The 10,885-nt window shown below is 39.5% G+C and overlaps 1 protein-coding gene across 1 annotated transcript; it reads left to right on the forward strand.

Moving 5' to 3' along the window:
- Nucleotides 1–1,091: 1,091 nt before the first annotated feature.
- On the forward strand, nucleotides 1,092–5,276 carry LOC101103029 (pyruvate dehydrogenase E1 component subunit alpha, somatic form, mitochondrial-like). Its single transcript, XM_012100168.5, has one exon. It carries the CDS (start codon nucleotides 1,170–1,172, stop codon nucleotides 2,340–2,342), a length of 1,173 nt encoding a protein of 390 aa, XP_011955558.2. The 5' UTR covers nucleotides 1,092–1,169; the 3' UTR covers nucleotides 2,343–5,276.
- Nucleotides 5,277–10,885: the final 5,609 nt, after the last annotated feature.

A 10,885-nucleotide genomic window follows, 5' to 3' on the forward strand; every position in this document is an offset into this window, starting at 1 on the left:
AGATTTTTCAAGAGGCAGGTCAGATGCTCTGGTATTCCCATCTCTTTCAGAATTTTCCATAGTTTATTGTAGTATACATCAAATTTTATATTATGAAATATTTTTATCATTACATTTTTTTCTACCATTTCTTTTCATTAATTTTCATCTTAATGAAAATGATTTTTCCTCAGATTCTTTTCAATAATTTTTATTTTTCTATTTAATCTAATATATGGTTAAACCTAGAGGCCAAAAATTTTTGAGGGTCAATGTGGATCTGACATTTTTTCAGCACAGAAAAATCTTGCTAAAATAGAAAATACCTAGTAGTCATTAAAATTACAGAATTTCACTGAAGTTTCTTCAGTTAATCTGTCTACCAAGAGCATTCATACTTAACCCTAATATTCTCTCCATCTAATTTATATTAAGATAGTATATTTTATACCTAAATTTTATGTATGGTATGTGAAATATAAATATCAGTCATTCATGGTTCATATTAATTCATGAGTCTCAGACTACATTGGACAGATATTGTATATATAATTCCTAAAAGTTTACTTTTCTCCCCATCGGATTTGTCACTTTTTCAATGCATTTGCTCAGTCCTTGGAAATCAGCACAATTGCTGGGAAAAAATAAAATAGTCATTATTTTAACTTTTAAAACTACAATGTAAAGTTGGCTCTATCCCCTTCCTATCTGAAAACCATGAAAAAGAAAACAAGAAACATAAAAACCCATCTGTTTTAATAATATTAGGAGATAGTAAATATCCAACCTTAACATAAGTGAGAAGACATATAAGGTCTTCATTCTCTATTCACATAGAGAAGCAAAGAAAGGATCAACAAGAAGCCAATCAAACATCTGAAATTCTGTGTGGGGAAGAGGGTGTTTCTTCAAAAATACGAAGTCTGAATAAAATGTAATATTTCCTGTAAGGCTGGCTAAAAGAAACTTGGAACAATTATAGTTGTCCAGAAAAATAACTTAAGAGTCCTAATCTACAATATTAATGGTGATTCACACCAAGTGCTCAGTGAAGACGAAGGTCCACTAGGAGCAGATGCAAACATTTTCACTGGGGTTAAAAAGTTGGTCTTGGAAGGAGACTTGGCCGCACCTGGGCCGCACTCCTCGGCTCATTGAAGGTTCGCAGCTGCAGTCACTGCCTGCGCTCCATGAGGAAGATGCTCGCCGCCGTCTCTCGCGTGTTGTCGAGCGTCGCCCAGAAGACGGCAAGCAGAGTGCTGGTGGCATCCTGTCATTTTGCAAATGATGCTACTTTTGAAATTAAGAAATGTGATCTTCACCGGCTGGAAGAGGGCCCTCCTGTCACTACAGTGCTTACCAGGGAGAATGGGCTCAAATACTACAGGATGATGCAAACCGTTCGCCGAATGGAGTTAAAAGCAGATCGGCTGTATAAACAGAAAATTATTCGTGGTTTCTGTCACTTGTGTGATGGTCAGGAAGCTTGTTGTGTAGGCCTGGAGGCCGGCATTAACCCCACAGACCATCTGATCACAGAGTACCGGGCTCATGGCTTTACATTTACTCGTGGACTCTCTGTCCGGGAAATTCTCGCAGAGCTTACAGGACGAAGATATGGTTGTGCTAAAGGAAAAGGAGGATCGATGCATATATATGCCAAGAATTTCTACGGAGGCAATGGCATCGTGGGAGCTCAGGTGCCCCTGGGAGCGGGGATTCCTCTGGCCTGTAAGTATAACGGAAAAGACGAGGTCTGTTTGACTTTGTATGGCGATGGCGCTGCTAACCAGGGTCAGATATTCGAAGCTTACAATATGGCAGCTTTGTGGAAATTGCCTTGCATTTTCATCTGTGAGAATAACCGCTGTGGGATGGGAACATCTGTGGAAAGAGCAGCAGCCAGCACTGATTACTACAAGAGAGGTGACTTTATTCCTGGGCTGAGGGCAGATGGAATGGATGTCCTGTGTGTTTGGGAGGCCACAAAATTTGCAGCTGCCTATTGTAGATCTGGAAAGGGGCCTATACTGATGGAGCTGCAGACTTACCGTTACCATGGACACAGCATGAGTGATCCTGGAGTGAGTTACCATACCGGAGAAGAGATTCAGGAAGTTAGAAGTAAGAGTGACTCTATCATGCTCCTCAAGGACAGGATGGTAAACAGCAATCTCGCCAGTGTTGAAGAATTAAAGGAAATTGATGTGGAAGTGAGAAAAGAAATTGAGGATGCTGCTCAGTTTGCTACTGCTGATCCTGAACCACCTTTGGAAGAACTTGGCTATCACATTTACTGCAACGATCCACCTTTTGAAGTCCGGGGTGTAAACCAGTGGATCAAGTTTAAGTCCATCAGTTAAGACGAGATACAAACCTTCAGTGGGTTATTTGGCAGCAACTGTAAGAAATGCTTTGTGTTCTCAACTTTGTCAAGGAGGAAAGCCCATAGAGAGAAAGCGTGTAGATTGAGAGAGTGTTTGCATGTGGTTTGTACAGTGTTGCATTAAAAGAGGTGATTGCACACATAAGGTTATTTTAGTTATATAGGTCTAAAATAGGTAATAGTTTGCTTAACCCTCCAAATTATTTCTTTAAAATATTTCTATCTGATTTAGTTGTGTACTAGTTTTAACACATACTTTAGTTACTAAGGGCTTCCCTTACAGCTCAGCTGGTAAAGAATCTGCCTGCAATGTAGGAGACCCCAGTTCGATTCCTGGGTCAGGAAGATCCCCTGGAGAAGGGATAGGCTACCCACTCCAGTATTCTTGGGCTTCCCTTGTGGCTCAGCTGGTAAAGAATTTGCCTGCAATGCAGGAGACCTGCGTTCAATCCCTGGGTTGGGAAGATCGCCTGGAGAATTCCATGGACTATGGGGTCCAAAGAATTGGACACGAGTGAACAACTTTCATTTTAAAAGGAAAAACAATCCCTTGTATGCCTGTCCAACTCTGCTGCCACCTGGTGGCGGGATCAGTGTCCTGTCCCTCGCAGTGCCCAACAGCTTACCTCAGTTCAGTTCAGTTGCTCCGTCGTGTCTGACTCCTTGCGACCCCATGAATTGCAGCACGCAAGGCCTCCCTGTCCATCACCAACTCCTGGAGTTCACCCAAACCCACGTCCATCGAGTCCATGATGCCATCCAGCCATCTCATCCTCTGTCGTCCCCTTCTCCTCCTGCCCCCAATCCCTCCCAGCATCAGAGTCCTTTTCAATGAGTCAACTCTTCGCATGAGGTGGCCAAAGTACTGGAGGTTCAGCTTTAGCATCATTCCTTCCAAAGAACATCCAGGACTGATCTCCTTCAGAATGGACTAGTTGGATCTCCTTGCAGTCCAAGGGACTCTCAAGAGTCTTCTCCAACACCACAGTTCAAAAGCATCAATTCTTCGGTGCTCAGCCTTCTTCACAGTCCAACTCTCACATCCATACATGACCACAGGGAAAAACATAGCTTTGCCTAGACGGACCTTTGTTGGCAAAGTAATGTCTCTGCTTTTTAATATGCTGTCTAGGTTGTCATAACTTTCCTTCCAAGGACTAAGTGTCTTTTAATTAACAGCTTACCTAGTGTACCCTAATGTGCACACTCCCCTGTTAGTGTGCACATCAGTGCTGAAGCCTGTTCACACCGAACCATCATGTCTCATTAATAAAACACAATTATTTATTATAACTTGGCAGGGGTGGAAGGACAATTCCATGTTTAAATATAAATACTTCATTTCAAAGGCCAAATAAGTTACTTTTCTCCATTTATACATTCAATATAAATATGAAGCTATTTTCTTAACAGTTTTCTATTTACATTCATATCAAACATTATTAACTACAAGGCATAGTCTTATTGATTTTTTCTTTTTCTAATTTTAAGTGCAATTCCCATTAATGTATGGAATGTATAATTGAAACAGTGATTCCCAGCCTTTTTGTTAAACACCTGTTATTCCACCTTTCCAGCAAATGTTTGAAGGTAAAGAATCCCATGATACTTTGGGATGTCAAGACCAAGCTTTACAATCACAGTTCTCAAAATACAGTTCCACTCACCTTTAAAACATGTTGAGAAATATTAACATTTTTTCCATAATTCTTTAGAACTTCAAGTTCTTAAATTTGTTCAATGAACAGTGGTGTTTTCCTTGTGGAATTGCAGCAGGATTGGTGTGTATGTAACAGAAGCTTTAACAAAGATGTCAGCTCTGGGCTCCCGCTATCCCCCACGTGGCTGATTATTAAGCCTCATCTTGGGTTGCTGGGGCCCCCTGAGCCTGTCTTCTGTACTGAGAGACTGCAGTCCAGAGCCTGCAGAGAAGACCACCGCTACAAAACAAACAGAAGTCTTCTTTAGAGTGAGTCGTAAGGAAAGATGACTTCAAAGCAGTACCACACAATACTTCTTTAGGAGCCCTTATGGCAAAAGCTATAGTATGTACTTCTAGACTTGTTTTGCTGGCTAGTCTTAAAAATGCAGTCCCTAACTTAAAAACTAAAATAGGAATATGTTCCCTTCACATATGGAGGTGAAATTTCTACCCCAGCACAAGTGGGATGTGGCCTTAGAGGTATGTACAGGAGTGCCAGGGCATCTGTGCAAAGTAGGCTGTTAAAGATGACCAGTGGAGGAGAACGAAAGGGTTTGAGTGTGGCCTGCTGTCAACTCCTGTCTTTCCTCATTCCACTCCCAGCCTGGCAGTCTGCTGACTGTGCCTACTGGGCCTTTAGCTTCTGCTCCCTCTCAGCTTTTCCCCAGCTTCACCCTTGGAAACTCCAGAGTTTCGAGTGTGGTTGGGTAGTTTTTGTTTCCTGACTAAAGGAAAGGGGGAAAGCTACCAGCACTTTCTTTTCTATTGCTTTTATGTAAAAAGCCTAACCACACCAAAAAAGCCATTTTCTGTTACACAAAATGTTTTGAGGCTATTCTTACCGTAGTCTAAGGTACCTTAGGTCTTCCTTAGTGATGTCATTAAGAATATCAGACAGTGTGCAACCCTCTTCAAGAATCTGAAACAAAGATCACATACATCAAGAGCTAAGCAGCTTTGTAATAACAGCCTAGGAATGGTTTGGTTCTCAGCTTACCTTTTCAATTGTTCTCGTATCTGCTTCTTGCAGTTGCAACCACTCGACAAGCTCTTTATCTGTTCACTGCTAATGAGACCCAGGAGGGGACATTAAGTTCTCTGTAATGATTAGAAATGTGTCATGTTGTATACTGATGTGTAACAGTAAAAGTCTTTGAGTAGCAAGTTGGATGAAATAAACTATTCCAGAATGTAAAAAAAAAAAAAAAAGTTGGTCTTGAGTCAGTTACAAGGATTTATGTTTAAGTGGAAATGTAAAGGAATTTGGAACTCCCTCATGAATGCTGAAAAATGAGTAGAACACAAGACCCTACTTACATGGGCATGTTTAAAAACTAAGAAACAAAAGGCTGAAATTAAAGAGGTGCAAAAATTATTCCACCAAATATCAATATAAATAAAATGAGTTGGTGTATTAGTTACTGTAAAAGTTAAGCTGCCATAAGAGAGAAAACACAAACATTGCTTTAAATATGTTAGAAGTTTATCTTTCCGTCCTATAATATCCCAGGATAGGCAGTCTGGACTTCACAAAGTATTCCAGAGTAGCTGGCAATCTGCCATGCTCTATTCTAATAGGATTCTATAAGATTGACTTCCTTATACCTAAGAATAAAGATACAAAATACACAATTTTTGCATGTGGATGTCTAGTTTTCCCAACACCATTTGTTGAAGAGGCTATCCTTGCCCCATTGTGTGTTCTTGGCACTCTTGTCAAAAATCAGTTGATCTCATATACAAGGGTTTACTTCTAGAAGTGAAGTGAATTTGCTCAGTCTGACTCTTTGCAACCCCATGGACTGTAGCCTGCTGGGCTACTCTATCCATGGAATTTTCAAGGCAAGGATATTGGAGTGGGTTGCCATTTCCTTATCTAGTGGATCTTCCCGACCCAGAGATGGAACCTAGGTCTCCTGCATAACAGGCAGACTCTTTACTGTATGAGCCACTTCTAGACTCTCAATATAAATAATTACACTGGCTTATAAGTTGCTTTATGCAAGTACCATATGGTTTTAAGTATCTTGTGAAGTGAAAGTCACTCAGTCGTGTCCAACTCTTTGCAACCCCATTGACTATACAGTCCATGGAATTCTCCAGGCCAGAATACTGAAGTGAGTAGCCTTTCCCTTCCTTTCCCTTCTCCTTCCCAAACTGAGGATTGAGCCCAGGTTTCCTGCAATGCAGGTGGATTCTGTACCAGCTGAGCCACAAGGGAAGCCCTTAATCATCTTAGCTTTGTAGTATTTTGAAATCAAGACATGTAATGCCTCCAGCTTTATATTTATTTTTCAATTGTTTTGGCTATTCTGGGTCTGATGTGCTGCAGTCCAGGGGGTCACAAAGAGTTGGACACAACTTGGTGACTGAACAAAAACAAGCACTGAATCTGTGCTTTTGGTAGTACTGGCTCAGATGGTAAAGAATCTGCCTGCAATATGGGAGACCTGGGTTCAATCCCTGGATTAGGAAGATTTCCTGGAGAAGGGCATGGCAACACACTCCAGTATTCTTGCCTGGAGAATCCCTTGGACAGAGGAGCCTGGTGGATTGCCATGAATAGGGTCTCAAGAGTCGGACAGGACTGAGCAACTTTCACTTTCACTTTGGTAGCATTAACATTTTAGCAATATTAATCCTTGCAATCCAATAACAGAGGATGTTTTTCCATTGATTTATGTTTTCTACAATTTCTCTCATCATTGATCTTATTTCAAGTGCCCAGATCTTTCAACTCCTTGGTTAAATGTATTCTTAAGTAATTTTTAAAATATCATTCTAAATGAGATTTTTAAACTGCCTTTTTCAGATGGTTCATTGTTTTAAAATGTAGGAAAATAAATGATGTTTGTATGTTGATTTTGTATAATGCAGTTTTTGTGAATGCATTTATTCTAATAATAGTTTTCTGTAGCCCTTAGAGGTTTTGAATACGAGATCATATCATCTGGAAACAAGAGTGATTTTTCCTCCCATCTAATTTGTACTCCTTTTATTACCTTTTATTGACTAAATACCCTGTCATGGATTTTCCTACCTTAAATCATACACAAATATCAACTCAAAATGGATTAAAAGCTTTAACATAAACCCTTATTAAGAGGCAAAAATATATGACATTGAAAGATGAAAACCTCAGGTAAATAACTGTCAAATATGCTACTGGAGAAACTTGGAGAAATAACTCCAGAAAGAATGAAGAGACAGAGCTAAAGCAAACACAATGACCAGTTATGGATGTGACTGGTGAGGGAAGTAAAGTCCAATGCTGTAAAGAACAATATTGCATAGGAACCTTGAATGTTAGGTCCATGAATCAAGGTAAATTGGAAGTGGTCAAGCAAGAGATGGCAAGAGTGAACATCAGCATTTTAGGAATCAGTGAACTAAAATGGACTGGAATGGGTGAATTTAATTCAAATGACTATTATATCTACTACTGTGGACAAGAATCCCTTCGGAGAAATGGAGTAGCCCTCATAGTCAACAGAACACAGAAATGCAGTTCTTGGGTGCAATCTCAAAAACGAAAGAACAAACACTGTTCATTTCCAAGGCTAAACATTAAATATCACAGTAATCCAAATCTAAGCCCCCACCAAAAATGCTGAAGAAGCTGAAGTTGAACAGTTCCATGAAGACCTACAAGATCTTTTAGAACTCACAACCAAAAAAGTTGGCCTTTTCATTATAGGGGATTGGAAAGCAAATATAAGAAGTCAAGAGATACTTGGAGTAACAGGCAAACTTGGCCTTGGTGTACAAAATGAAACAGGGCAAAGGCGAACAGAGTTTTGCCAAGAGAAGGCACTGGTCATAGCAAACACCCTCTTCCAACAACACAAGAGAAGACTCTACACATGGACATCACCAGATGGTCAACACTGAAATCAGATTGATTATATTCTTTGCAGCCAAAGATGGAGAAGCTCTATACAGTCAATAAAAACAAGACCAGGAGCTGACTGTGGGTCAAATCATGAACTCCTTAAATGGAAGGAAGTAGGGAAAACCACTAGACCATTCAGGTATGACTTAAATCAAATCCCTTGTGATTATACAGTGGAAGTGAGAAATAGATTCAAGGGACTAGATCTGATAGACAGAGTACCTGAAAATCTATGGACAGAGGTTCATGACATTGTACAGGAGGCAGTGATCAAGACCATATCCAAGAAAAAAAATTCAAAAAGGAAAAATAGTTGTCTGAGGAGTCCTGACAAATAGCTGAGAAAAGAAAAGAATCTAAAGGCTATAGAGAAAAGGAAAGATAAACCCACTTGAATACAGTGTTGTAAAGAATAGCAAGGAAAGATAAGAAAGCCTTCCTCAGTGATCAATGCAAAGAAATAGAAGAAAACAGTAGAATGGGAAAAACTAGAGATCTCTTCAAGAAAATTAGAGATACCAAGGGAATATTTCAAGCAAAGATGGACACAATAAGGGACACTAATGGTCTGGGCCTAACAGAGGCAGAAGTTATAAAAAAGAGGTGGCAAGAACATATAGACAGACTATACAAAACGATCTTCATGACCTAGATAACCACGATGATGTGATCCCTCACCTAGAGCCAGATATCCTGGAATGCATACTCAAGTTGGCCTTAGAAAGCATCACTATGAACAAAGCTAGTAGAGGTGATGGAATTCCAGTTTAGCTGTTTGAAATCCTAAAAGATGATCCTGTTAGTGCTGCACTTAATATCCCAGAACATCTGGAAAACTCAACAGTGGACAAAGGACATGAACAGGTCAATTTTCATATCAATCCCAAAGAAAGGCAATGCCAAAGAATGTTCAAATTACTGCACAATTGCACTCATTTCATATGCTAGCAAAGTAATGCTCAAAATTCTCCAAGCCAGGCTTCAACAGCACATGAACCATGTACTTCCAGATGTTCAAGCTGGATATAGAAAATGCAGACGAACCAGAGATTAAATTGCCAACCTCCAATGGATCATCAAAAAAGCAAGAGAGTTCCAGAAAAAAACATCTATTTCTGCTTTATTGACTACTCTGAAGTCTTTGACTGTGTGGATCACAACAATCTATTGAAATTTCTTAATGAGATGGAAATCCAAGACCACTCCTTCCTCTTGATAAATCTGTATGCAGGTCAACAAGCAACAGTTAGAACTGGACATGGAACAACAAACTGGTTCAAAATCAGGAAAAGAGTATGTCTATGTTGTATATTGTCACCCTGCTTATTTAACCTATATGCAGAGTACGTCATAGAAAATGCAGGGCTGGGTGAAGCATAAGCTGGAATCAAGACTGCCAGGAGAAATATCAATAAGTTTAGATACACAGATGACACCACCCTTATGTCAGAAAGTGAAGAACTAAAGAGTCTCTTGATGAAAATTAAAGAGGAGAGTGAAAATGGTGGCTTAAAATTCAACATCCAGAAAATCAAGATTGTGGCATCCAGTCCCATCACTTCATGGCAAATAGATGGGGAAATATTGGAAACAGTGAGAGACTCTATTTTTGTTTGGGTCCAAAATCACTGCAGATGGTGACTTCAGCCATGAAATGAAAAGATGCATGCTCCTTGGAAGACAAGCTGTGACCAAGCTAGACAGCATATTAATAAGCAGAGACATTACTTTGCCAACAAAGGTCCATCTAATCAAAGGTATGGTTTTTCCAGTAGTCATGTATGGATGTGAGAGTTGGACTATTAAGAAAGCTGAAGATCTAAGAATTGATGCTTTTGAACTGTGGTGTTGGAGAAGACTCTTGAGAGTCCCTTGGACAGCAAAGTGATCCAACCAGTTCATCCTAAAGTAAATCAGTCCTGAATATTCATTGGACGGACTGATGCTGAAGCTGAAAATTTAGACTTTGGCCACCTTATGCGAAAAACTGCCTCATTAGAAAAGACCCTGATGCTGGGAAAGATTCAAGGCAGGAGGAGAAGGGGACAACAGAGGATGAGATGGTTGGATGGCATCACCGACTCGATGGACATGAGTCTGAGCAAGCTCTGGGAGTTGGTAATGGGCAGGGAAGCCTAGAGTGCTGCAGTCCATGGGGTCACAAAGAATTGGAGCAGATTGAGTGACTGAACTGACTGAAACTCTTAAACTGTAAAACCAGGAGAACCAGGGTAATAGTTTAATTCTTTGCATTACTCTTGGCAATTATTTCTTGGAGATGATACCAAAATGCAAACAAGAGAAAAAAACAAATGGGACCACATCAGTCTAAAAAGCTTCTGAGTAGCAAATGAAACAATCAACAAAATGAAACAGCAAATTATAGAGCAAGTGAAAGTAATTGCAAACCATCTGATAAGAGTTTGATTTCCAATAGATACATGGAACTTCTACAACTCAATAGCAAATACAAGACCAAACATCAATTAAAAAATAGACACAGAACTTTAATACACATTTCTCCAATGATAACTACAAAAGACTGACAGACTTAAGAAAATATGCTCAATATAACTAATTATAAGTGTAATTCAAATCAAAGGTAAAATATGATATTGCCTCTCATTTGTTGGGATGACTACTATAAAAACAAAAGATAATAGGGACCAACAAGACTTTGGAGCAATTGAAACCTTAATACTCTCTTGGGAAATTAAAGTGGTACAGCAGCAGTCAAAAACAGTATGGAGATTGCAGAAATACTTAAAAATAAAACTATCATATGATCTGAAAATGTCATCTCTGGCATATATCCAAAGGAAATAAAATCAGTATCTCAGAGGGCTACCTGTGCTTTCATGTTCATTGTCGCTCTATAGGCAATAGCCAGTATATAGAAATAATATGTCTCCATTGCCATGTGATG

The sequence above is a fragment of the Ovis aries genome, chromosome 1 (assembly GCF_016772045.2).
Source record: "Ovis aries strain OAR_USU_Benz2616 breed Rambouillet chromosome 1, ARS-UI_Ramb_v3.0, whole genome shotgun sequence".
Taxonomy (NCBI): Eukaryota; Metazoa; Chordata; class Mammalia; order Artiodactyla; family Bovidae; genus Ovis; species Ovis aries.

What these genes read in the sequence shown, in the direction of transcription:
- LOC101103029 (XM_012100168.5), top strand. Translation starts at nt 1,170, where the DNA reads ATGAGGAAGATGCTCGCCGCCGTCTCTCGCGTGTTGTCGAGCGTCGCC.